At 66.4% G+C, this 27,795-nt stretch overlaps 1 protein-coding gene across 3 annotated transcripts in view; it reads right to left on the bottom strand.

The window, feature by feature from the left end:
• Positions 1 to 556: 556 nt before the first annotated feature.
• ZNF423 (zinc finger protein 423) overlaps positions 557 to 27,795 on the bottom strand; it is a 174,596-nt gene continuing 147,357 nt past the window's right edge. For all 3 annotated transcript variants that reach the window (XM_036440749.2, XM_045582886.1, XM_036440750.2), the window contains 3 exons: positions 19,456 to 19,587; positions 17,633 to 17,748; positions 557 to 1,147 (listed from right to left, as the gene is read on the bottom strand). In XM_036440749.2, the coding sequence (XP_036296642.1) occupies positions 1,118 to 1,147; positions 17,633 to 17,748; positions 19,456 to 19,587 (278 nt within the window). In that variant the 3' untranslated portion in view covers positions 557 to 1,117. The remainder of the gene's footprint in view (positions 1,148 to 17,632; positions 17,749 to 19,455; positions 19,588 to 27,795) is intronic.

Genomic DNA, 27,795 nt, shown 5'->3' with positions numbered 1-27,795 from the left:
CCTGCCTGGCCAGGGAAGGGTTAACCACGTGGATGACTGCACCCGCCCCCGGGACAGCCATCCCACCGGGAACCACGTGGCACCAGGCGGCTGCTGTGGAGAACCGCCCAGTCCCCCCCGGGGCCTCCGTCTCCCCAGCCCTCAAAGCGGGGAGCAGAGCTCATTTTGGGGGGGCTTCCCACTCTGCAGCTCCCGCCAGCTCTTCCGACTGTGAGTGGGCACCAGGCGATGGCCCTCCTCGTCCGAGGGAAGCTGGGCCTCTTGTGTGCTGGTCCTCGAGTTCCTGTGAGTGGGCACCAGGCGATGGCCCTCCTCGTCCGGGGGAAGCTGGGCCTCTTGTGTGCTGCTCCTGGCACGTGGGGTCCCACAGGAACTGGAGGACGCGCCCCACGGGCGACCCCCTCCTCCCCCAGCAAGGGCCCCAGGCTGGGAGGCGAGAACCAGGCAGCGGGTTTCCCTTTTATTAAACCGCCGGGCGGCCCGTTCCGGAGCAGGCCCTCTGGGGCCCGGCGCCGCCGGTCACACAGCCGCAATCACTGTCCGGCAAACTGGCAGATCCAATCAAGGCATTCGTCTTTAATTAAAAAAAGGGAAGGGAGGTATTCCGACAATCGCCAAGCAATCACGTCACAATGCACAATTATCTAGAACTGCAATTAAAAGGCGTTAACCGAAGGGGGGAGGGGAGAGGGAAGGTGTAGAAAAACAGAAAGAAAGAAAAAGAAGCCGAGGAGAGAGAGAGAGAGAGAGGAGGGGGGGGAAAAAAAAAAAAAAAAAGGACCGCACTAATTCTTCCTCTTTAAAAACTATCCGTATAATACATGGGGGAACAAAGGACAATGGGCTCAAAAAAGCGGGGTCCCCTAACTCTAGACACGGAGTCTAAAAAGCGCGCTAGCTGGAGCCGGGCAGTAAAAAATACTGAGCATGGAATACTTTTAATCTCCGCCATTAATATTCATTTCCAGCTGCTTATAATAGCAGCGCCTCGTGGCCAAATCATTAGAGTTTTACATCTGGGTTGCAAATGACACTTTGATTGGATGTAATGTTCCGGCGGCCCTCCGCCAGGCGTCCGCGGCGGGCCCTCCGCCGGGCGGCGTCCCGCGGCGCGCCCTCACTGCGCGTGCTGGCTCATCGTGTGGTTCTGGGGGCAGAGAGAGGAGACACGCATGAGGGCAGAGGAAGGAGCCGCCGGCCTCCGCCGCCCCCGCCCCCGCCCCCGCCTCCCCACTCCGCGCGCAGGCCGAGCGATGACTCCGGAACAGAATGCAGCGGGGGGGGGGGGGGGGGGGGGGGAGAGGGCACCGGGGACGCAGCTGCCAGGACGCCATCGTGGGGACGTGGGGCGGCCTGGGGATCGGTGCCCGGCGCTGCCACCCTGGGCTCCGATGAATGGATTTTGTTTTTGCCGTTCGGTCTCACCGTGGGGATGGCTCTAGGAGGGGAACGGGGCGTGCCGGGGAGGGAGCAGGAAGGACCGGCGTCCCGTCGGCTCTAACGAGGAGGAGGAGGAGGAGGAAGTCCTGTCTGATCCCGGCAAGCTGCCCCCAGGTCCTCTCTCTCTCCGTCCAGCCCAGGAGCGGCTCTGAGCCCAGCGCAGGGACAGGCACATGTGCCAAGCAGCTCTCCGGCCGCCCGGTGCCTGCAGCCCCGGCAGCGAGAGTCGCCCAGCAGAGAGGGCGAGGAGGGAGGGTGCCTGCCGCTCGGTCACATGTGCTGACTCCGGTCTGAAGAACAGTGTGTAGCGTGGCCAAATCTGCTGGCACCCGGGGCCCAGGTGACCCTCTTGCCACAGCCCAGCCCGCAGCCCAGCTGAGCCGGCCAGCAGTGCGGCCGGTCTTCACAGGAGCCAGTGGTCGGGGCAGGCGCTGGGGTTTGGCCTCTAAGGGCCTACAGGTTTTTTTTTTGTTTGTTCCTTCCCCGGGGTCTATGCTCCAAATCTAGACCCATTGCACCAGAGCCTCGTGACGCCCAGAGAAAGGAAGCAAATCTCCCTGCGGCTGAGGGGCCTGTGTGGGGGCAGCACAGACACCCCAATCCAGGCCACGTCTCAGGCAGGGATGCTCCTGCCTCCCCAGACCCAGGAGCTCCCGGCCTGCGGTTCTGCCGACGATCACCAGGGGGCAGACGTGACCCTGCGTCGCTCCTGGGCTCCGGGTCTGGGCAGGGAGGGCTCTGGGTCTGGGCAGGGAGGGCCCCAGGACAATGCCCGGTGCCTGAGGCTTTGCTGGGAGGCCTGAGGACACCCCTACATGGGCCCGGGCCCTGGAGCAGCCGCCCCCCACTGCAGGCACCGCTGCCCCTGGCCTCGGCCTCCGTGGTGCTGTCACCACCGCCTCGGCGAGCTCCCAGCCAGGCAGGGGCAGCGTCCGCGCTCAGGCAGGAGATGCGGCTGGCGCAGGGCTCAGGTGCCAGCCTCTGCTGGCCTCCTTCCGCGGGCTCCTGGCACAGGCCACATGACAGCACAGGCGCCCATGCCCAGCGCTGTCACAGGTACGTCCCTCCCATCCTCCTGCAGCCTCACACGGTGGGACGAGGTGCGAGGAGAACAAAGAGGCTCCGACACCGGCTTCAAGGTCACCCTGGCAACGGGACCCCGGAGCGCGAGGGGCTGGGACAGGCAGGCGGACTTCCCACGCCCCCGGGCACCCCGCCCCACGCACGCACACACTCTGCCAGCGTGGCCGGGCGCCTCGGCGGGGGCGGTGGGAACCCCGGGGCTCCAGCGGGGTGTCTGAGACCACAGATGGGCTGCAGCGGTCTCCATGGGAACGCCCCCCTCTCCCCCAAAACCGGCACCTCTCCTCCCACCTGAGCAGGGACACCCAGCAGGTCCCTCAGAAGCCTACCCACCCTTCACCCAGCCACCCTCCACCCAACCCCCCTCTGAGCTTCCAGCATTCGCCCAGCCTGTTCCACCTCCTCTCTCCTCCCTCCGGGTCAGCCGCTGTGGAGGTCACTGCCTTACCACAGGGCAGGCCCCACCCCCAGCCCCGGAGGTCAGGCACTGGGGGCCCACCCCCCACACACCCAGCACCCATCGCGGCAAGCGGGAGGCCTCCGCCCGGCAGTGGGCAGGGACCTCGCTTCCTTTCCGGCCCCACCACCCTCGGTCCAGTGCCTGGCACGCTACGCCCGGCACCACGGCCCAGGAACCACTGCCAACGGCCGTCCACTCCCAGGGCCAAGTGGCCGGGCTCTTCTCTGTTTGCGGGGGCTGGGAGGGGCTCACTCATTCATTCACTCATTCATTCACTGCACACACCTGCCAGGTCACAGCCACCTGCTCACTGCTGGGCATTCGGCAGCAAAATGACTGCCAGCCAGGGCCCCCTCCCCCGAGAACTCCATGTTTCCATGGTGAGGGGTGCCCTGGCCCCTGGCCCTGGCCCCAGGCCCCCTGGCAGAGTAAGGCGGCCGGACAGGGACGCAGCCCCCACACCCAGAGCCTCCCACGCCCGGTCCCCCCCGGAGCCCCCGGCTGCACGGGGACCCACGTCGCCTCCTGCGGGCGCTGGGTTGGGGGAGACACTGTGGCTGACCCCGTGCTCCCACTGCCCCCACAAGCCACCCTGGTGGCTGGCGGCACAGAGGGCCGTTCCCGGGAGCGGGCCGAACCCGGGCGATGTGCCTTCCGGGGAGAGCCGGGCCCCGCCCCCTGCAGGACGCCCGGCTCCTGGGCTCTGCTGCTTGCTCAGCGCCACGGTCAGAGCTGCCGGGGGGCAGAGGGGGCCAGGCCTCCCAGCCGTTCCCAGCTCCCAGGAGGGGGTGGGGTTCACTCCCACACACATGCACACACCTTGCACACACACCCCACACCCCACACCCCACCACCACCACCACCATACCACACACACACACACACACACTACCCACCCCACACACACCCCACACACCACCACCACCACCACCATACCACCCCCCCACACACACACACTACCCACCCCACACACAACCGCACACCCCACACACAGCACACCACACACACACACACACACCCCACACTCCATACACCACCACCACCACCATACCACCCACACACACACACACACACACACACACACACACCCCACACACACATACACACTCCACCCCCCAACACACAACCCCACACCCCACACACAGCACACCACACACACACACACACACTACCCACCCCACACACACCCCACACATAACCCCACACCCCACACACAGCACACCACACACACACACACACACACACATTCACACACCTTGCACACACGCCCCACACTCCACACACACCACCACCACCACACCACCCACACACACACACACACACACACACACACTACCCACCCCACACACAACCGCACACCCCACACACACACACACACACACACACACCCCACACTCCACACACCACCACCACCACCATACCACCCACACACACACACACACACACACACCCCACACACACCCCACACATAACCGCACACCCCACACACAGCACACCACACCCCACACACCACCACCACCACCACCATACCACCCCCCCACACACACACACTACCCACCCCCCACACACCCCACACATAACCGCACACCCCACACACAGCATACCACACACACACACACCACACACTCCACACCCCCACACACACAACCCCACACACACCCCACACACACAACCCCACATCCCACACACAGCACACCCCACAGCACACCACACACACATACACACACACATATACTCACACACCCTACACACACAACCCCACACCCCACACACAGCACCCCCCCATACACAACACGCACACACACACACACAGCATGCACACACCACACACTCTGACGAGAGGACTTCTATGGGGAGATGCTAGGGAAGATGCTGGCCTTCTAGTTGAGTCTCTGAGAACACCTTGCACTGAGTGCATACATGTGCGTGTGTGTGCAGGCATGTGCACACAGAGGTAGCTTCCCTCCGACAGGGAACCTCCCGGATACGGGCACGGAGCGCAGGTACCAATGATGCTCACAGCTAACCTGCACCTGTGGGCCACACGCCATTCTTAACCCTTCACACCGATGAGCTCACTGGGCCTCTGTACTCGGACTCTCCCCATTTCACCAGCGGGAAACCGAGGCACAGAGCGCCGGGCCCCCTCCCTCACCCCCGCCAGTCCCGGCAGCCGGGTGCTCCCTGCGGTCTGCACGGAGCCCAGTCTGCTCTGCACCACAGCGCCGCGCGCCGGCGGCCATGAATGATTCATGAGGCGGAGCCGCTCAGGGTGCGGGCGGTGGCGACAGCCTGGGAGGAGGGCGGCCTGCCCTGCGCTGGGCCCCGGGAGCCACGGGAGGTATCGGAGCTGAGGAGTCACCGGGAGGCCCGGACGGGGGAGAAGCTCGAAAAGCTGTATCTCGAGACCTTCATGCTCCCCATCTCCCTCTGCTCCCTTCCTGGGACCCCCAGCCCCCAACACACGCACACACGCACACACACATGCACACACACGCACACACGCATGCACACACACATACACAGGCACACACACGCACGCACGCACACACATACACAGGCACACACATGCACACATGCACACACTCACACACAGGCACACACACAGACACACACACAGGCACACAGACACACACACAGGCACACACACGCACACGCACACGCACACACACACACTCTCATACACATGCACGCACACGCACATGCACACACGCACACGCACACACTCTCATACACATGCACACACACACATGCACACAGGCACACACTCACACACATACACAGGCACACACACGCATGCGCACGCACACACTCGGCCCCTCCCTGGGGGGAGGGTGCGGGCGCAGGCAGTCGGCTCCCGCTCTGCTGGTCTCACCGGCAGCCCCCGCGGCGAGCACTCATTTCTGGAGGCGTCTGACGGGCGTCCACGGGGCGCGCGAACAGATGGCCTGTCTTGAGGCCCGTATGCTCGCTGGTCTGCGCTCCTCACCAGCAGTGAGCGCACTCGAGAGCAGCCGTCAGCAGCCCAGAATGAATGCTCCGAGCAGCCGAGCCAGCGCACGTCACTAAATGAGAGTGACGGCCCGGGTCCCCTCAGTGCCCGCCTGGTGACGCCAGCGCCCCCGGGGGCCGGGCTGTGAGGTGCGTGCACCCTCTTTCCCTGGGCCCGCCCCAGCCGGTCGTTTACGCACTCACACAGGCGGCAGGAACAGGCTCACGGCGTGGAAGTGACCCCCCCCCCCCCCCGCCCCGGCGTCAAGGTCCTGGGTGCAGCTGGCACCCGCGGGCCTGGGGCAGCCCTGGAAGGTCCGTGGTGGCCAAGGCGACTCCTCCGTGTGTGGGGATGTGTGTGAAGCTTTCCTGGCTCTGCCAACAGACAGACAGACAGACAGACAGACCCCCAGCTACACAGCCAGACAGGCACCCAGACACCAGACAGCCAGCCACACAGCTACATAGCCAGACAGCAGCCAGACAGCCAGATAGCCAGACAGCCAGGCAACCAGCCAGATAGCCAGCCAGACACCCAGACAGACAGACACCCAGACAGACAGACACCCAGACACCCAGATACCCAGACAGACACCCAGACACCAGCCAGCCAGCCAGACAGCCAGACAGACAGGCAGACAGCCAGCCAGACAGGCAGCCGGGCAGCCAGGCAGGCGGCCGTCTGCTACTCCTGAGCAGCAGGAAGCGAGCCTCGCACTCGCAGCCCGGACTGTGTCTCTGGTGTGAGCCATTCACCGGGGGCGCCCGGCCTGCGGGGTGCGCCTTCCGGGGGCAGCGGGGTGGGTTTTGGGGGCGGGCGCTGGCTGCCTGTGAGACCCCAGCGCAGGCCCGGAGGGCACAGTGGGGCCCGGACTGCTTGTGTTGGAGGGTCCCCCAAAGGGGCCGCCCGCGGGGCTCCGTCTGGCTGCTCTGAGCCCACGCGGGGGACGGCGCCCTCTGCCCCCCGCTCCCCGGCTCTGCAGCACCGGAGCACGGAGGCGGCCAGCGACGAATCCCATGAACGAGAAAGCGGCTTCCTTCGAGGAAAATGTGGGAGAAAATAACGTAAAAAAAAAAAAAGAAAAAAGAAAAAGAAAAATCCCAAGGAACTCCCCGCAGGCCTGTGCGGCTCTGTGCTTTGGAAATAAACCGGGAGCACAGATGCCGGGAGGGCGGAGGCTTCTGTCCAACCAGGCTCCGCCGTCCCCGCAGCACAGGGACGGCGATGGGGCCGCAGGCGGGCCGGCTGCCCTCCGATGCCAGGCCCAGGGCCCGCTGCCGGCGGAGAGGGCTGTGCGAGGGAACGGCGCAGGGACGGCATCGCTCCGGGCAGCCGCGGATCTGCCCACCTCGGCGACAGGCCCCCTGACCGCACGTCCTGTGGTAACGGGAGGAAGGATCCCGGCGGCCGGCCCTGCGGGGACCGGTGCCTGATGGACACGGCCTAAACACCTAGAACCAGGCGGCACGGACCCCTCTGTGCACCATGGCCCCCTCCTGGGGGGACCGCCCTGGCCTGGCCCCCTCCTGGGGACCGGGAGCCAGCCCCTGGGGGATAGCTCATCTCAAATACAAATTCAGACACGGCCCCTGCCCTCACCCAGCCTGACCGGACCCCTAGAAGGTGTGGGTCCCCCGCACAGAGCCGGCAGGAGCCCGGCACCCCGCCACCGCGGACTGAGGGGAGACCAGCTCGAGGCTCTGAGGCCAGAAATACAGTGCTGGGCAGGCGGCTGTCCCAACCAAGACAGGCCTCTCCTCCCCACGGCCTGCCATTCCAGTGGTCTGAGCGCGCACACACACACAGACACAGACACACACAGACACACACATGACCACGCATGCACACACACAGAGACACACGCACGCATCTACACCCACCCACCCCACACACAGACACAGACACACACACACACATACACACACATGAGCGTGCATGCACATACAAAAACATACAAACACACGCGAGCATGCATGCACACACAGAGACACACACATCTACACACACCCACACAGACACACAGACACACATACATCTACACACGCACACACACAGACACACACATCTACACACACACACAGAGACACAGACACATACACACACGAGCATGTGTGCACACACACAGACACACACACACACACAGACACACAGACACACACACATACACACACCTACACCCACATGTACGCGTGCGCGCGCGCACACGTGCAGCCCCGGTGGGTGGAGCGTCCTATCAGAGGCAGATTCAGTGACAGAGGAGCTGGAGACGGCCTGCGGACCAGCGGGCTGGGCAGGGCTCTGCCGTGCAGGCGCCTGGATGGAGACCTCCAGCGCAGGCAGTGCCATCTGCAGGCAAGTGCAGCCCCGGCCAGTGCACAGGCACCCCACCGCCCCAGGCCCACACGTGTGCACACACTCATGGACACCCCACCGCCCCAGGCCCACACGTGTGCACACACCCATGGATACCCCACCGCCCCAGGCCCACACGTGTGCACACACTCATGGACACCCCAGGCCCACTCGTGTGCACACACTCACGGACACCCCACCGCCCCAGGCCCACATGTGAACACACACTCATGGACACCCCACCGTCCCAGGCTCACATGTGTGCACACACTCACATGCACCCTCAACCCCACACACACACAACCACCCCACTGCCCGCCTGCTGTGGTGGTTCAGGCGTGGCTGCTGCTTGTCGGATTCCGTCTCCTGCTGTGCAGCTGCCCCGTCCCCACGCCCAGCACCGCCTGGCCCCTCGAAGCCCCCCTCCCGCTCCCCCGCCGACGATCCGGGTTCCCTGGGGCTTGGCCTCCTGGCAGGGGAAGCTGGGAAGGTCCGGTGCCCAGGAGAGGCAAGGAGGGGGCGATCTCTGGGGGTACCACGGGTCCCCACCACACCCAGGGACGCGCACCCCTGTCCGTGGTCCGGGAAGCCCCACGGCCTGGTGCCCGCTGCCAGGAAGCCATGTGAAACCACCCTCCTCCCGCTCCCCGGGCGGAAGCCTGCCCCCCCGCAGGGCCTTCCTGCCCGTGTGAGCCCCGCCCCTGCAGCACCTGCACGCGCTCTGCCTGCACGGGGCTGGGTGTCCCCCGCGTGGCTCTCGGCTCCGGGCAGGTGCTGGGAACAGTGAGGAGGCAGAAATGGCCGCCGGCGAGCTGCGCAGCCAGCGAGCCCTGCACGACGGCAGCGAGGAGCAAACCAGAGCCCCTCCTCCACGGTCAGGACTCGGCGCCCGGCCAGGCCGGGAGGACCTGGGCCATCAGCCCCTCGCTCTCCGCCCGGCAGTGCCTTTCTAACGTTTCCAAAAAAGGAAACGCCATTGGGCCATGTTAGAAAAAAAGGCCTTTACACCTTTAAATCCTCACACGTCCACATCGGATGAGAAAACCCAGCTGCCCGTACAGTCTCCGTGTGTCGGGAGCCCACAGGCAGGATGCCCTGCCAGTAGCGGGGACGGAACCCCGGGCAGGAGGAATGTTCTGGAAAACCCAGGCCCCGCGTCACTGATTGTACCCACACACCGGTCCCTGACCCAGCCCGGGCCTGCAAGTGCTCAGGGCTGTTTTCGGACTCACATCACCCCCTGGCCACCATCCTCACAGCCCTCCTCACAGGAACCTCCCTCCCCGCCCTCCCTCCTCACAGGAACCTCCCTCCCCGCCCTCCCTCCTCAGAGGAACCTCCCTCCCCGCCCTCCCTCCTCACAGGAACCACCCTCCCCGCCCTCCCTCCTCACAGGAACCTCCCTCCCCGCCCTCCCTCCTCAAAGGAGAGCTTTCCTGCCTCCCCACATCTCTAGAAAAGGAACCCCGCGGACAGAGCCGCTGGCGGGCGTTCTGCGGGTGATGCCCTCAGAAGGCACGGCCCACTGCCCCCGTGGCTCCCGGCGCCCACGTGGCCGGCCCCTGGCCGGCAGCCCTAGCGTGCTGGAGCCGGGCCTCATTTGCGGTGATGGATTGTGCCCACGCGCCAGCGAGCAGAGCCGCAGCTGAGCCGATTATGCCCAATGATGGCGGCGGTGCTCGGGAAGCACTCGGCCGCACACCCTCGCCCGGGCGGAGAGGGCGTCCAGTCGGGCGCAAAGCGGAGGGCGAGGGGGACCCCGCCTCCCAGAACAGCAGGCTCCTCCGAGCCGCTCGCACCAAAGGGCCAAAGGACACGGTGGCCCAGCCCGTCTTCCCTGCTCGTCCTCACCCAGCTCCCAGACCGACTGTGCGCACAGCACCCTCACCCAGCTCCCAAACCGACTGCGGGCACAGCACCCTCACCCAGCTCCCAAACCGACTGTGCGCACAGCACCCTCACCCAGCTCCCAAACCGACTGCGGGCACAGCACCCTCACCCAGCTCCCAGACCGACTGTGCGCACAGCACCCTCACCCAGCTCCCAAACCGACTGCGGGCATAGCACCCTCACCCCTGCCGGGACCAGGTGGGCCCGCCCTACGCTTCCCTCCCACCACCAGGCAGAACTCCGGGTGTTCATTAGGCGATCCAAGGATCCTCCATACCCCCAGTCTGTCCCATCCTATCACCTCACCAGCGTGTGTGTGTGTGTGTGTGTGTGTGTGTGTGTGTGTGCAGTGTGAGGGGAGGGAGAAATGGGTACCAGGGAAGCATGGAGTTAAAGTGTATGAGGAAGCATCATGAAAGGATGTATGGAGGTGCAGCTGGATGGATGGCTGATGATGGATAGTGGCAGGTGGATGGCTGGCTGAATGGATGGATGGAGGACGGATGGTCAGTAGATGATGGATGGATAGATGAATGTGTAGATGAGTGGAGAGTGGATGAACAGGTGGTGAATAGAGAGATGGGTAGATGAGTAGATGAGTGAATGATGGAAGAATAGATGGGTGGGTGGTAGGTGGATAAGTGGATGGATAAATAGGTGGGTGGATGGGTAGATAATGGACGGACAGAAGGATAAAGGGTGGATGGATGGATGGAAGAATGAGTGGGTGGATGAATGGATGGATGGTGGATGGGTGGATGGATGGATGGAGAGATGGGTGGAAGGTTGATGGATGGATGGATGGATGGATGGATGGGTGGACGATGGATGGATGGATGGATGGATGGAAGAATGAGTGGGTGGGTGGATGGATGGATGGAGAGATGGGTGGAAGGTTGATGGATGGATGGATGGATGGGTGGATGGGTGGATGGAGAGATGGATGATGGATGGATGGGTGGATAGAGAGATGGATGGATGGATGGATAGGTCAATGTGTAGATTTACAAATCAGTGGATGGTGGCAGGATAGATCGTGAATAGATAGATGGGTCAATGAATAGATGGGTGAACGATATGGAGTAACGGATTGATGGATGGATGGATGGTGGCCTCGGGGAGTTAGTTAGCCACTCTGTGCCTCGGTTTCCTTACTTTAACAATCCCGGCATGGTGAGGATGGAATGGTTCAGCGTATAAAGAGCCAAGGACAATGCCTGGCACCTAACACACGCCATACAAATGTCAGCCGCTGTATGACAAGAAACGCCCATGTCAGCCACTTCAGGTCCCCAAACCCCCCAGGCGCTGTGCTGTGCCCATGCTCATTCTGGTGGCAGTGACTGGGCCCTGTGTGCCTCTGGCCCACCGGGTGAGGGCAGCCGGGCTGGGACCTCCTCTCGCTCTGAGGAAACTGAGGCTGAGAAAGGCCATGTCCCTGGCTACGTCGTACAGCTGGGAAGAGGCGGTGCTTGGATCTGAGCCCTCATGACCGGTCCTAAGGCCGCCTCTCCTTCCTCACTGCCCCCACTGCCCCACCACCTCCTGGCGCCACTGACCCCGAACCTGGCCCCACCCCCCTCCCAGCACAGAGTGACCTCACCGCGCCCCTGGCCCGGCCCCGGCCGGTCCGTGTTTGATCTTGTCTGAAGCCCAGGAGCAGCGGAGTGCGCGCTCGCTATTGACACAGCGGAATGAATTCTCGCCCTGCCCTCGGCCTCCGTGCCCGCCCCGCCGGCCTCTCCCACGAGGGCTGCCGCGCTCCCGAAATGCCAACCTGCATTTCTCATCATTAATTTCTTCCTAAATGTCATCAGCAATGGCTGCTGCTCGGCCGAGGAGGGCAGTGCGGGCTCCCGCCGAGAGCACCCATCCTGGCCGGGGGCGTGGGGCCGGGCACCCGCGCGCTGGCCCGGCGGGGTGGGAAGACGGACTTCCGGGTCAGGAGACGAAGTGGGGTGCGTTTTGAACACGGACGGGGCTCGGGGCACACTGTCCGGGCAGCGGTCCCCCCTCAGGCCCCATCTCGGCCACTGCCTCGCCATGCCTCAGTCTCCCCGTCAGTAAAATGGGAGGAAAGACAGCATCGGCCTCACCGGAGGGTCCCTGTGAAACAGGACGAGCAGCGGAGGGCTCCCAAGGTGCCCGGGGCTGTCGCTGCCCCTGCTGTTCCCACCAGGTGAGCTGGGCCCTGCCATGTCCCTGCGGAGGGACAGGGCGGAGGCTCCCGTCTGTGAAATGGGACAGCCACGCCACCTCAGTCCCACCCCCGCCCCATCCCACCAGGCCTCCCAGGGCCAGCGCGGTGCCCACGTTTCACAGCCCCCGGGGTCTCCCGCCCGGATCTCCAGGGAGGCAGGTGGCCACTGCCCAGGGGAGGCCGGGGGCTCACAGACCAGGTCGCACACCCGCGTCACAGCGGCAGCCGTCCCCCAGGGCCCCGTCCTTCCTCCCTGTGGGTCGGACGGCGGTCACACCCTCTTTTCTACGTTGGGGGGAGAAGGGGGCAGGGCTTTGTAAGGTGCCCACCTCCGGGCCCTCAGGGTGCCTGCTGTGATTGGTACGCTCACCGCCTCTGAGAAACTGAAGGCATGTGGCCCGGCGGGGGCCGCGCCGGCGAGGGGCTGGGCTCCCAGGCTCGGTGGCTGCTGGCCGGAGGCTGCTGGCCGCTCCCCCGTGCCCATCTGTCGCGGTGGCACCGCGCCCCTCCAGCGCTGCTTGGCCCCACGCCCCGGGGCATAAGTGACAGGCTCTGATGGGCAGCCGGGCAGCCGGAGGCCCATTCCCAGTGCCATCTCTGCCCGGAGCTGGCCGCTGGGGGCGCCCCCTCCCCGTCCCCACCTGGCATCCACACACTTCATCTCTCTGGCGGGCAGAGCCCGGGGCGCGAGCATCTGAGCACAGCTGGGCAGGCGCCCGGCCCTCCTGGCGGTGACCACGGCGGCTGCCCAGGCAGGACGGCACGCGCCCAGGAGCGGGAGGCCTCTCGGTCACCTCTGGACGCTGGCCCTTTGGGAGGGGGAGGCCGCCGGCCCCCTACGCCCGGCACCATGGCCTGCCCCGGCCCCAGAGTCTCCTACAAGCCCAGTGCTGGGGTGCCTGGGTTCCCAGCCCTGCAACCCCAACAGCTGGGCAGCGCGGGGCCTCAGTTTACCTTCGGTGGTGTGGCGGTCACAGGACACCACGCTCCCAGGTCACGGCGAGGTCTGGAAGCCTGTCCCCCCGGCGCCAGACTCCCGGGGGCCCTTGGGAACGTGTCTGGTTTCCACGGCGCTGGGGCCAGTGCCTCCGTCCTGGGCCCGGTGCCACACACACACACACCTACACACCCACACACGCACACCCACACACGCACGCACATGCCACACACACCAGCACACACACATTCACACATGCCCACACATGCCACACACACCAGCACACCCACACACCAGCACACGCGCACCCACACACGCACACACACGCACGCACGCACATGCCACACACACCAGCACACACACACCCGCACATGCCCGCACATGCCACATACACCAGCACACACACCCGCACATGCCCGCACATGCCACACACACACCAGCACACACACACTCACACATGCCCACACATGCCACACACACACCAGCACACGCACACCCGCACATGCCCGCACATGCAGGCACGCACAGCACTGGCGCACTCAGGCGCACCGCTCTCTAGCACGCCCCCGTGCTCCATTGTCTCCGGAATCCCGCCGTGTGCCATGACCCAGTTCGTGCGCTCACGGACGCGCACAGGCGATTCCCACAGAACGCCGCTCTGGGCGCGCAGGGACGCGGCTCCCCGCCCCCCCGGCCGCGGCCTTGCTCCGTGCCCGGTCCAGGCCCGGTCCAGGAGACGCAGCGAGGGGGCGGGACCACCGAGCCCGCTCCGGGCCGGGGAGGAAGCATCCCAGGGGGCTCAGGCTCCGGGACCGAGGGCAGGGCCCGGCGTGCCCGGCCGAAGGGCATGGGCTGCGCGTGAGCGTCCCCCGCCCCGAGTTTAATCAATGGCAATGGTTGAGGCACAGGCGAGCAGGCAGCAGGAGCTAATCCTTTCTCTGCATCCGCTCCGGGCCGGGCTGGCCGCGTGGCCCCCGGGGCCTCAGGAGGCGTGTCCTGCCGCCTCTCGGTCTGTCCGCGAGGGCGCTGGGCCTCCTGGGTCCCGGCAGCCCCCGGCCCGCCCTGAGGTCTGCGGCAGCCAGAGGCCAGAAGAGCCGTTCCTGGGACAGCTCTGTGCTCCCACGTCCCTGGAGGGGTGTGTGTGTGTGTGTGTGTGTGTGTGTGTGTGTATGTGTGTGTGTGTGTGTATGTATGTGTGTGAGTGTGTGTGTGTATGTATGTATGTGTGTGTATGTGTGTGTATGTATGTGTGTGTGTGTGTGTGTGTATATATGTGTGTATGTATGTATGTGTGTGTGTGTGTGTGTGTGTGTGTGAGTGTGAGTGAGTGTGTGTGTGTGTGTGTGTGTGTGTGTGGCGGGGGGACGGGGGTGGGGAGGGGATTGGGGAGCTTGAGGTCTTAGGACCCTGCCTTCACGACTGGCCTGCATCCTCCTTGCCCCCAGGCCTGGCAGGGCCGGGCTCCGTGTGCGGTCTGCGGCTCCCGGCCTCGGCTCCGGCCCAGCGGCCGCGGTCCCCGGGCCGGCTCCCCAGCAGGGGCTCGGGGCGCTCTCACCCGGGCCGCCTGCCGCTGCCGCAGCCCATGCTACCTGCGTGGCCCAACTACGAAAATAGTCCCGGTCCCCCGGCACCGAGGCTTTTTATAGCCGGGCCCCGCAGGCCCGCGTGAATCTATCAGCTCACGCACACGGCAGCGGGCGAACCTCGGGCTTCTCTGGGCCTCGGCGGCCGCCCGATCCAGCTCTGCGCACGCGCCTCTGCCGTGCCTGACCTGGGGCCGCGCCCGCGCCTCCCGGGCCTCGTCCCCGTGTCGGTCCGGGAGCACATCCAGGGCTGTGCTGAGAGCAGTTCAAGCGAAGTGCTCAGAGCGAGGCCTGGCCCGCAGCGGGACCTGCCGGGGGGTGGGGGGCTGGGGGCTGTTCTCTTTCTCCTGTTTTGGGCGGGTCCCGTCCAGCATGCCGGAGCTGGCCCGGCTAGGCTGGCAATGGGCACGCTCCCTGTCCCCTCCCCCGTGATGCTGAAGAGCGGGGTTCAGGGGAGCCGTCAGGAAGGGGATGAGGGTCTGCGGGCACGGACTGTCCGCGGGGACTCAGGGACAGCTGGGCGGCATGGCGGGGCCCGCCCCTCCTCTCGGTCAGCCCGGCCCTGGCAGGGCGCCCAGAGCCCCAGGCCTCCATCTGCCGAGGCCTGAGGCCGGACGCTCAGGCTGACGGCCCTGACCTTGAGGGAGTCTGTGGCCTGCAGCCTGTCTCACCCCCGGCCAGCCCCGCCCCCACCCCCCACCCTCCACAGGGTCTGGACACAGGGACAGACGGAGGAAGACAGGTCTCCACGGAACCGACAGGGGCCAGGCGGTGCGGCCACCTTCCCACACCAGGACCCGGGACGGAGGACGGCCGAGCCACGTGAGGCTGTGCCCCGCCTCGAGGGAGGGGCGCCTGAGTGCTGGGGCAGGACCCCGAAACCGCTCCTGGCACCAAACCCACCCCGGGCCCTCCCGTCGAGAGGCCCAGCTGGAGGGAACTCGCCCCTGACCTGGGACGGCCAGAGTCTGGGCCACGTCTGAGCTTCGGCCCACGCCCGGAGTCTCAGGGCCGCGGAGGCACGTGGACAGTCCCCTCTCCCGACGGCGCTTACACGCCTGCCGACGCCGGTGCCCGCCCCTGCCTGCCCCCACCCGAGGCCCTTCCGGGCCAACGAGCCTGGGGCTCCCGGAAGTGAGGCTGGACCCGCCCAGCCAGCACAGCGAGCACTCGGTGTGGGCCTGCATGTGCGTGTGAGCATGTGTGTGCAAGAGTATGCAAGCACGTGCGTGTGTGTGCACATGTGGGCATGGGTGTGCATGTGGGTGCTTGCTGCCTACATGTTAGGAGAACCTTGTGAAGTCTCCATTTCCGCCCCCACCTGCAGCCCCCGCACCTACTGCACCTTCTGTTTTCCCTGCCAGCGTTTCTGCCCGTTCCCGGGACCCGCTGACACAGACTCCCAGGCCGAGCCCGTGGAGTCTGGCTTCCCTCCCGTGGCACCTGCAGCTCCTCCAGGGGCCAAAGAGCCGCCTGTGGCTCGAGAGCCTCGGTGTGCCAACCACTGTCTCAGATGCTGAGGCACGGTCCAGGTCAGATAATACCTCTTCCCTGCTGGGCTTCCCACGGCAACGGGGTACACCCCAAAGCCACGGCTCCCTGCACACTCGCCGTGACCCGGCCACTGCCAGCCCTCCCCCAGCCCCGTTCTCTTGGCTTCAGCCGCACTCTGCCTTCCGTCCCAGCCGCACCCCGAGCTCGGCTCTCTCCCACACGGGCTCTCCTTCTCGGCACCCAGGCCTCGGCTCAGATGCGACCTCCTCAGAGAGGCTCTCCCCAACCCCCTCACCAAGGAGTACCCCACCTCACCCCGCACCAGGGATCACACCTGCAAACCCCGCACGCGTCCTGCCTGGGAATCGAACCAGCGACCTCCTGGTGCGTGGGAGCCACGCCGGCCGGCTAATTCACCGTCTGGCCTCTATGTCCACAGCCGCTCAGCCCGCGTCACCTCCGCCTACAAACAGTCGCTTCCCGGAATCCCCACGGGGCCTCGGGGCCACGGGGCCACGCCAGGCAGTCTGCTCCGGCTGCACACGAACCCCCGCGTCCGCGAGGGAAGCCACCCTGCCCGCCGGCCCCGGCCTCAGCGCGATGGCGACGGGAACTCCCGCGGCTGGAACACCCTCCTCTCGAAAACCCAGCAAATTGCTGTTTGAGCCACTTAACGAAAGCCATTATTTGCATAGATTTGGCGTTGCGACAACACTTGCACATTTAAGCGGGCTGTAATTAAAATCAGTAATTGCAGAAAATAGGGACTCGTTAGGGCTATAATTTAGCGAGGTCCTCGGCACTCGAGGATCTGCCTTAAAGGCTGACGGGGTGACCCAGGCCCCCGCAGCTCCCGGGAACCGTCCTGAGGCCCGGGGCCCTCCGCGGCCGGGGAGGGTGTAGGACGGACAGATGGGACGGATGCCGCAGCTCCCGCACTGCGCCGGGGAGGGGGCCTGGCACCGCGGCGCCCACGAAGCTCACAAAAGGCGCAGCCATGTGACCCCTGGCCTGGCTCCGGCTCGGCACTCGCCCTCCTGACCGAGCGGGACCAGCTGAGTCCGAGTTGCCCCACCCGCCAGCCGGCCTGGAGGGCGTCTGCTGGCTCCAGGCCCACAGACTTAGACCCCGCCCTCCTGGCTGCCCCGAGGCCCCGGTGCCGGCGGGGGGGCGGGGGGGGGGCGGGGGCGGCTGCACTGACCTGCAGCTCGGTCTGGAAGAAGAACTTCTGCGGGCACTGCGCGCAGTCGTAGATCTTGTCCTCCTGCCCGTGCACCGCGAAGATGTGCTGCTGCAGCTTGTTGGCCTGGACGAAGACTGCACGGGGGGCAGGGCGTCAGCGCGGGCGGGACCCCGGCCCCGGCCCCGCCCTCCCACCGCAGAGGGGCCCAGCCGGGCTCACGCCAGGGAGGCTGTGGGACCTCGGGCAAGCCACGGGACCTCTCTGGCTCCGTGTCCTCGGAAAAGCCGGCCTTCCGAGGGCGCGGCTCGCGGAGCCTCTGGGAGGGTCACTGGGATCCCGTAGGAGGTGCTTAGAAGATGGACCCGCACGCAATGAGGCCGATGAATGCCATCGCCCGTCAGGTGCCTAGAGCCCAGGCCCCTGAGACTGGCACTGCTGCTGTCCCCGTTTTACAGAGGGGAACGCTGAGGCGCCGGGAGCATTCCGTGGCGAGCCCCAGGCCCCAGGCTGGCAGGGGGCGGGGCCGAGACTGGCGTTGACACAGGCTGAGCGCCGTGCCCGGGGCAGGAAGGGGCTGGACACCCAAGAATGGCTAGGCCTGCTGCTGAGGGCCGTCAGCGTCCTGACCCCACACACGGGACCGTGTCCTGGGCCAGCAGACCCGGGGCGCCTCGAAGCCAGCCCCCAGCCCGAGCCCCCAGAGCGTGATGGGGCAGAGCTGGGGGGGAGAGCTGAGGGTGTGAGTGTGCAGAGCCCTCTCCCCAGGCCTGGCACCCGGTGGTCACCCACCCGCCTCCCGGTGGTAGGCGCCCAGGCGCGGGCGGGCAGGAGGCGGCCCTGGAGCAGCTGTGTGTGGGGGGAGGGGGGCACCTCAGAGGCCCCCCCCCCGGGCACCCTCCCCAGGGTGGGGTTCTGCCTGGCAGACGGCAGATGTTGGGGGAGGCCGGGCTCCCCGGCGCACACCGGCTGCCATCTGGGCAGCGGGAGGGAGGCCGGCAGAGCCCCCGAGCCCGGCCCGGGGCTGGGACAGCCGCTTGCCTGGGCCGCCAGCCAGCCCGGGGGCGTGACCTCTCCAGCCAGAGTGGAGGGAGCGCGGGGTGAGCTGGGAGGGAGGAGGTGTGGCCGGGAGAGCCACGGCCGCCGGGCGGAGCGCACGGTCACGGGGGCGAGGCTGGGGCCCAGGCCTCCAAAGCGGAGGGTGAGGCCGGGCCGGGCGGACTCACAGGGCTGAGGGGAAGCAGCCACCCCGTGGCCTCCCAGGAGAGGCAGAGCGCAGGGGCAGGCCACGGCAGGTCCCAGGGCAGCGGGGCTGGGGTCTCTGTCAGGCCGGACGCCCATGCTGCGGTCCCCTCCCTCTCTGCACGCCGGGGGTGGGAGCGGGGGTGGGAGCGGAGTGGGGGGGGGGTGGGGGGGGTGGGTGCGGGGTGGGTGCGGGGTGGGTGCGGGGTGGGGGCGGGGTGGGAGGGGGGGTGTGAGCGGGGGGGGAGCGGGGTGTGAGCGGGGTGTGAGCGGGGTGTGAGCGGGGTGGGTGCGGGGGTGGGAGCGGGGTGGGAGCGGGGGTGGGAGCGGGGTGGGTGCGGGGTGGGAGCGGGGGTGGGGGGGTGGGAGCGGGGGTGGGGGGGGTGGGAGCGGGGGTGGGAGCGGGGTGGGAGCGGGGGTGGGTGCGGGGTGGGTGCGGGGGTGGGTGCGGGGGTGGGAGCGGGGGTGGGTGCGGGGGGGGGAGCGGGGGTGGGAGCAGGGTGGGTGCGGGTGGGGGTGCGGGTGGGGGTGCGGGGGCGGGAGCGGGGGCGGGAGCGGGGTGGGGGCGGGGGTGGGGGCGGGGAAGGGGGGGGGTCCCTTACCTGTGAAGCACACAGGGCACTTGAAGGTGCCGCCCATGCCCTCGAAGCTGTGCTCGATGAGGTGGCAGAGCAGCTTGGCCGGGGAGTCGAACATCTGGTTGCACAGCTTACACTCGTGGTTGATGCCTTCCTCTGCAAGGAAGCGGAGGTCAGTGACCTGCAGGCCACGCCCCACACGCCCCACCACAACCCGCCCTGCAGAGCCAAGCCTCTCCCTGCAGAGCCACGCCCCTCCCCTCCCTGCAGACCCCTGCCCCGCATGCCACACCCCTCCCCTCCCTGCAGAGCCACGCCCCACACACGCCACACCCCAGCCCTGCCCCGATCCCCAGAACCAGGGCTGGTGTGGGGCTGCAGGTGCCCATCCCTGTCCCAGCCCCAGATGGTCCCGCCACCCCCAGCTTACGGACCCCGGGGGACTGGCTCCCAAGAGCTGGCATGTGAGGCGTCATCTGCAGGCCTTTGTCCTGCAGGCCCAGCGGCAGGCCCGAAGCCCAGACCATGTCACACGGAGAGGGTGGGGTCCAGCCAGGACTTTAAAAACCCAATAGAATATTCACGGAGCAGGTGCTCTGTGCCACGCCCCTGGGGCTGGGGGTTCCAGAGGGCACGGGAGCAGTAGAGGGGGAACAGAACAGGTAATACGCTGTCCCCCATTCTAGGGGTGAGGCAAACGGGTCATACACAAAGACGGTTCACACGGATAGGCAACAGGGGGTGCCATTGGTCGAAGCAAAAGTTCTGGGGTGAGCCTGTGCCGGGGCCGGGGCAGGGAGGGGTGAGGGCACAGGGGCACGTGGACCCACACTGCACAGGGCCTCTGGCCACGGAGGACACTGGGGTTTCCTCTCAGAGGGCCGGGCAGCCCCCTGAGGCCTCGCACAGCAGCACACGCAGTGAGCGCTCTGTGACCCATTAACAGGCGGCCGCCCCGGGGCTCCCACACAGGGCCAGGCACGCTGTCCCGCTCCCAGAGGAGAACCTGGCTCCAGCCCCCTCCTGGGAGCTGCTGAGACCCCGATCATCCTCTCAGAGGCCCCCAGGGGAGAGGGGTGCCCTGAGCACCCGAGTCACGCCCCCGTCCAGAGCCCAGGCCTCACAGCCCCGCCCAGAATCGGCAGGGCAGGGTTCGAATCCCGGCTCCTCCAAACCTCGGCTCCTGTGGTGAATAAGGACCACCCAGCCCTGCCCCACGGGCTGTGAGGAGGGAAGGGGCTGGCACGGACCCTGTGGTCTTCTGACCAGTGTGACCCCAAAAATAAGGGCTTTAAAAAAAAAGAAGTTACCGCCATCCAAAAACACCATTCTCCTTTTACAGTTGGTGTGAGGTCTAAACAAGCTAATAATATGAATAGTTACAAAGAAAAGGGTTGTTGTTTTTAATTTTTTTAAATCTGTTTTTATTGGTTATTCACAGAGAGGAAGGGAGAGAGATAGTTAGAAACATCGATGAGCTGCCTCCTGCACACCTCCTACTGGGGATGTGCCCGCAACCAAGGCCCATGGCCTTGACCGGAATCAAACCCGGGACCCCTCCGTCCACAGGCTGACGCTCTATCCACTGAGCCACACCGGTTTCGGCTGTTTCTAATGGTTTATACTTGATTTCACAGCGAGGAAGAGAGAGAAACAAACACGGATGAGAGAGAGATACCCATTGGCCGCCTCCTGCATGCCTCCTGCTGAGGATCGAGCCCGAAACCCAGGCACGTGTCCTGACTGAGAATAGAACCGGCCACCTCCTGGTACTGGGGCCGGCACTCAGCCACTGAGCCACACGGGCCGGGCAGAAAAGCGGCTTTGGCCGCCCGCACACAGCAAGCGCTCCGTACGTGCTGCCGCCGGTTCCGTGTGCCTCAGCGAGAACGTTATCTGGGGCAGCCAAGGGCGTGGCTCCCCTCGGCTCCCGGGGGCCCGGCCTCACCGAAGGCGCCAGGTGCTCCGGTTTGCCCGCAACGGCAGGCATCCGGTGGCAGAGGGACTCCGCCGGTGGCGAGACACACGCACAGATGGGCTGAGGCTCTCCGCCGGCCCCCGGCCCCCGGGCCCTGGCAGGGGCTGGCGGCAACAGCAGGCGGCCCCCGCGGGCGCCCTGCCACAGCGGCACAGGCACACGTGGGCGAGCGGCGGGCCTGCCCCACATAGCCCACTGGCGGCTCCGCCGGGGGGGTGTCCGCCCCCCGAGCCCCGCAACTAGGCCACCGCCCCCGGCAGAGATCGGCAGAGATCCGGCAGAGTTCCGGCGGCTCCTCCGGTCCCTGCGGACCAGCGCTCATTGACAAGTTCGGGGACGTGGGCGGGCTCTGCACGCTCGGCGCTCAGGCCCCGCGCACGCCCCCTCTGCCCGCGGGGGGCCCGTCGCCGTAATTAGAGATGGCCTCCGATGTGGGGGGCTGCCGCCGGCCCACCCCGGCCCCACAAACAGGGCTTCTCGGTGCCTGGCACAGAGGACGGATTCAAGGAATGAAAAACGAATGAATGAAGGGCCGAAACCGGTGTGGCTCAGTGGACAGGGTGTCGGCCTGCGGACTGAGAGGTCCTGGGTTCGATTCCGGTCATGGGCATGTACCTTGGTTTCTGGCAGATGGGATGTGCAGGAGGCAGCTGATCAATGATGTTTCTCTCTCTCATCAATGTTTCCAGCTCTCTATCCCTTGCCCCTCCTCTCTGTAAAAAAAACAAAACAAAACAATAAAATATCTTTTAGTAATTAAAAAAAAAACAAAAAACACACGAATGAATGAATGAACGAATGCGTGGGAGACAGCACCCTCACACAGAATGGGGACACCTCTCGGACCTTCAGGAGGCAGAGGGTGTGAAAGAGACATGGTACGGGCGACTCCATGCTCGTTTATAACATAAGCTGAGCCTCAGAAGCCACCCTGCAGGCTGGGGAACACACGTTCCCAGAGAAGAAAAGCGAGGTCGGAGAATCTGACCACGGCCGACAGCACGGCCTTGGGCTGGGGGGACGGAGAGAGGGGTGCTCTGACACCTTCCTCCTCCGTGGGTGTCCACCCAGACACCTCCTCCAGGCAGCCTCCCGGACAGCGCCAGCACACACGGCGGCCCCTGGCCCGGCAGAGCGGCCCTGGGTGCATCTCGGCGTCCCCTCCGGTTCTCTCTGACCCCGGCACCCGGGCGAGGGGCGCAGGACTCTGCGAGGTGAGACCCCTCCTTTCTGCTCCTTTTGTTTGTTCTAACAGCGCAGACAGGCACCCGCCAGTGACACCCCTGCCTTCAGTTCAAGCGGGTTACGCAGCCCGACTCCGTGCAGCCCCGCTCCCGCCCGCTCCCGGCGCCCCATCTCAGCTCCCGGGCCCAGGAGCGGGGGCTGGCGCCAGGCCCCTATTGAGTTATTACGGTTTTTAAAATATTGTTGTTATTGACTTCAGAGAGGAAGACAGAGGGAGAGAAACATCAACGATAAGAGAGAACATGGATCGGCTGCCCCTGCACGCCCCACACTGGGGACGGAGCCTGAACCCGGGCCTGTGCCCCGACCGGGAATCTGACCGTGACCGCCTGGTGCAGAGGTCAACGCTCAGCCACGGAGCCACGCCGCCGGCTATAATGATTTCTTAAAATTTTTTAAAAATTAAAAACATCAACACTGTCAAACCACCCAGCCGGCCTGAACATCCCAGTGAGTGTGTGTCTCTCTCAGCTCTGCTCAGGAATAATAAGTGTTAATTTTACACTTCATTTCTCAAAAAAAAAAGAAAAGAAAAGAAAGAATAAAATAATGGGCTGTGCTTTCGCTTAAAACCGAGCCGGCCTGCTGGCAGCGCCCGGCTGAAACTGTGTCAGCGCGAGCGGCGCTTTGTGGGGCAGCGCCGTGCGGCGATGACAGCCCGGCACCGGCCTCCGCGCCGGCTTTGGTCTCCGCCGGCATCTGATCCTGGCAGCCGCGCTGATTTCCATACGGGGCTCGGGGGAGGCCGGGAGGGGGGCGCGCGGACTGCCAGACGCTGGAGGTGAAGCCCAGGTGGGCCCCGCCGAGGTCAAAGGCGGGCCCGGGCCACGCTCCGAGGCGGCAATTTGCGGCCGGGCAGGAGGGGCTGAGGGCCGTGGGCCGTGTGCCGTGTGCTATGTGCTGTGGGCGGGAGGGGCTGAGGGCCGTGTGCTGTGGGCTGTGGGCCACGGGCCGCGGGCTGTGTGCCGTGTGCCGTGGGCTGTGTGCCGTGTGCTGTGGGCTGTGTGCCGTGTGCCGTGGGCTGTGTGCCATGGGTGGGAGGGGCTGCAGGCCGTGTGCCGTGTGCCGTGTGCTGTGGGCTGTGTGCCGTGTGCTGTGGGCTGTGTGCCGTGTGCCGTGGGCTGTGGGCTGTGTGCCGTGGGCTGTGGGCTGTGTGCCGTGTGCTGTGGGCTGTGTGCCGTGTGCCGTGGGCTGTGTGCTGTGGGCTGTGTGCCGTGGGCTGTGGGCTGTGTGCCGTGTGCTGTGGGCTGTGTGCCGTGTGCCGTGGGCTGTGTGCCGTGTGCAGTGGGCCGTGTGCCGTGGGCCGTGGGCGGGAGGGGCCGCGGGCCGGGGGCCGGGGGCCGGGCATTGTTCCCCAGCTCTCCCGCTCCAGGGGCCGGCCACGGGGGCATCCTCGGGCCTCGCCCGGCCCTTCTCTAAGCCGGGGCCCACGAGGAAAGCTGACCCCACAGTGGGGTCCTTAACACGTGTCCCCTCCCCCCTCCGGCCGAGAACCAGGGACTGGCTGTGGGCTGTGCGGACAGGGGCCTCACGGGCCTCCTCCTCCGTGCAGGGAGCGGGGGAAACACAAAGTTAGGCTCCGTGGCCCATGTGCTGTGTGTGCTCGGGTAAGTTACTTAACCTCTCTGAGCTTCAACGTTTCCCGCCGGCTGGCTGGCTGCTCTGCCCCAGGACTACCTCCTCCTCCTCCCCCTCCTCCTCCTCCTCCTCCTCCTCCTCCTCCTCCTCCTCCTCGCCTTCACTCAAGCGTCTGCTCAAAGGAGACTTCCTCCCAGAGAAGGCTGCAGGCACCCCGATAACAAGGTGTGCACCCCATCCTTTCCAGCAGCTCAACCACAGTGCTGCCAAACCGGCCGCAGCGCCAGTGGACAGGAGGGCTGGGGGCTCTCCGAGCCAGGGGAGGAGGCAGCCCCCACCCTGGCCGCGGGGGCAGTCCGGCCCCCACGGGCTGCCCCCGCACCAGCTCAGGGAAAGAACGCCCAACATCGGCCGGCAGAGACCTCGCGGCCCAGAGCCGGGCTCACACCCGCCCCGGAGACGCGGAGATGAGGATCACGGGGCTCAGGCCGGGCTTTCGTCCAGGCAGCGCGGGCGTCAGAGGGGTCCCCGGGACAGGCCCCCTCGGGGCCACACGCAGGTGCCGGAGGGAGCGCAGCCCCTCGGCCCTTTGTTCTCAGGAACAAAGACCTCCCGGCAGAGGAGCGGGCAGCGGCCGCGGGGCAGCGGGCGGGCTGCTGGGCTGCGCGTGTCCTCAGACCCCACCAGGGGGGAGCCCGGGCCAGCTGAGGGCGGGCAGGGTGGCACGTGGGCTTGGCGTTGACCTGGGGCCACAGAGAAAGCACGGCCCCCGGGCAGGCCTCGCCGGAGGCCAGGCGGGAACCGCGGTGCGTGTGCGGGGACGAGGGCTGATCTTGGGACCCCCTGCCCCCTCCCCGGCTGCCCCCCAGCCGCGCCCGCCGGGGTAGGCAGGTGTGGCCCCCGGACAGGAGCCCCGGGGAGCCGGCCGGAGGCAGACTCTCAGGCCGCAGCCAGGCCCGCCGAGCGAGAAAGGGCCCCGGACAGGTGTGTGTGTGGGTCTGGGCGGCGCTGAGCTCTGGGGGACACGGCCCTGCCCAGATCCAGCCGTGTGTGCTCTGAGCCGGCACCCGGCGTTTACCCAGAGTGCACCCTGCGGGCCTCCAAACGGCATGAGTGTCCTGGGGCCCACACCGCCGGGAGCCGGGACACAGCCTGAGGGCGGAAACACGCTCCTGTTATCCGGCCGCTGGGCGGTGTCGGGTCATCAGAGGGGTCTCTGGGGGGGAGAGGCAAGGGGATGCCCAGGCCCCGGCACGGCACCCCCACTCTCCTAATGAATCTGGAAGACGGGCTCCCCCGTGGGCCCCCTCCCCGGCCCCGCCGGCCCCCGCGTCTCCCGGAGGCTCACAGACGGCTCAGCAGCCCGCACGGCCCCGCGAAGCCCTGACAATGAGGGGCCGCCTCCGGACGGCGCGGGATTGATGGCGTGGACAGTCCCGGCGTCACCTGGGGAGCGGGCGTCGTCCTCCAGGAGGGGGGCGGGGGCGGGGGGGCTGAGGCCGGTTGCCGTGGCAACGGAGAATGAGCTCAACCTTGTAACTGACCCTTATCTTTTTTTGATCTGTGGGCCACTTGGGGCCAAAGGCTCGAAATCAACTGGAAAATAATCCGGTCACATATGAGGAGGAGCACTGTGCAGCCGCCTCCACCCGGTCCCCACCGGCCGAGACGCGGGGGACGCAGGCCGGTGCCGAGGCCGCCGACCGGCAGGAGCATGGCCTGCGGTGCCCCCGCGGAAGGGGCTGCCCACCTTTCTTTTTTTAAATATACTTCCTTACTGATTTCAGAGAGGAAGGGAAGACGGAAACACCCATGAGAGAGAGAGTCATTGATCGGCTGCCTCCCGCACACCCCCTCCTGGGGATCAAGCCCGAAACCCAGGCATGTGCCCTTGGCTGGACTTGAACCTGGGACCCCTCAGGCCACAGGCAGACGCTCTGTCCACTGAGTCACACCGGTTAGGGCTCCTCCACTCTTTCTTGCCAAGAGCACTGGGCCCTCCTGCCCTCCGGCACCCAGTGAAACTGTGCCCGGGAGGGACCCCGAGTCCTTCCCTCCGCCTGTGCCCGGGCCTGGCCCGTCCCTGGCAGCCTGGCCTGGTCCCGGGAGGCCTGGCTCTGTCCCGGGCTGGACCAGTCTCTTCTGACCAGAGTCCCGTCCGTTCCCAGGCCGGTGGGCATCGCTCTGCACACCTGGGGGAGGTGTGGAGCTGGGGCTGGAGGAAGGAGGGCCGAGAGGGCGGACAACCTTCCTCCGGAGGGAGGGGTGCCCCGGGGTGCCCACGGCGAGCCTGGCCATCTGGCCGGGGCCGCGTCCAGGAGGCCGCTCTCCTGAGTCCCAGGGCCCCGCGGCCCCCTCCCCCGAAACCACAATCAGAGGCTCCAGATGGCGCCCCGGACCACCTGCTCCCAGGAGCCGTCAGATGGACCGTAGCTGGGGGTCAGCTAAGCCTGAGGAGGAGGCCGCAGAGCCCCGGGGGGCTGCCCGTCACAGCAAGCGGACAGCTCAGCGGACGCCCGCCACCCTTTCCCTTCCTCTCCCCCTCCCCCCGCCCCCCAGGCACCCCGCTTGGACCAGAGGAGCCTCTGGAAGGAGGAAAACGGGCTGAGGAGGAGGCAGCAGAGGATGCTCGGGCCCCACCCAGACTCCAAGCGAGACCCTGGGCGGCCACTGCCCTCCAGCCTCAGTCTCCTGCTCCGGGAAGTGGGGAGGCAGCCGGCCCTCAGGGGAATGTTAGAAGGAGGGAGGGAGAGAGCGAGGTGATCAGATCTGATCCTGGGCTGCCGGCCCCTCCCCTCCACCGCCCGCACGCACTCTGCTGCTGGGATTCTGGACACAGCTCTGCCCGGACACGCGGACAGGCTGGTCTCATGAGCTGTGTGTGCGGGAGCCCCGTGGCTCACGGGCGTGGAAAGCCCCTCCCCCGGGTTTAGGGAGCCCCTGGCATGGCAGGCCTGGGGCCGATGTGCCGTCGTCCCTCTGCCAATGCCTCTGTCACTGACGTTCCTCATCTGGTCGCCCTTCCACCTCCAACCAACGGCAGAACTCAGGTCCGATGTCAAAGCCTCTGTCCAACCGTGACTGGTGGCAGCTCCCCCTTCCGGTCACCTCCTCAGGGGTCCTCCCCGCCTCCCCGCCTCCCCGCCTCCGCTGGGTCAGAGGGGCCGGCCCTGGGAGGCGACGGCTCCCGGGCTCCCAGGCCAGATGCCGCCTGCCCAGGCTGCGCCCGGTGGGGCTGAGGCTGACAGGCTCGGGGCGAGGGAGCTGCGGCCGGAGGCTTGGCAAGGAGAGAGGCAGGGGAGCAGCTGGGCTACAGGGGCCTCGAGCAGGCCTGGGGGGTGGGGGGGTCTGGGAGTCCTCACCGCCCGTCCCAGGCCGGGGGCCCTATCGCTGCCCCTCCCCGTGGTCCCGCCCACTCCCGGAGAGGCTGCGCGGAGGGCGCGCGGAGCCCCAGACAGGACGGGCGGGCGTGCTGGATGCTAATTTGACAGAGAGGAGTGGGCATGGGGGAGTGTTTACAGCCGGCACCGCGATGAGCCGCAAACGAGCCCCGTATTTCACTG

This window comes from Pipistrellus kuhlii, unplaced genomic scaffold, assembly GCF_014108245.1.
Source record: "Pipistrellus kuhlii isolate mPipKuh1 unplaced genomic scaffold, mPipKuh1.p scaffold_m20_p_17, whole genome shotgun sequence".
In the NCBI taxonomy this organism is placed as follows: domain Eukaryota; kingdom Metazoa; phylum Chordata; class Mammalia; order Chiroptera; family Vespertilionidae; genus Pipistrellus; species Pipistrellus kuhlii.
The sequence above is the reverse complement of the archived record's forward strand: the minus strand, read 5'-3'. Positions and strand labels throughout refer to the sequence as shown.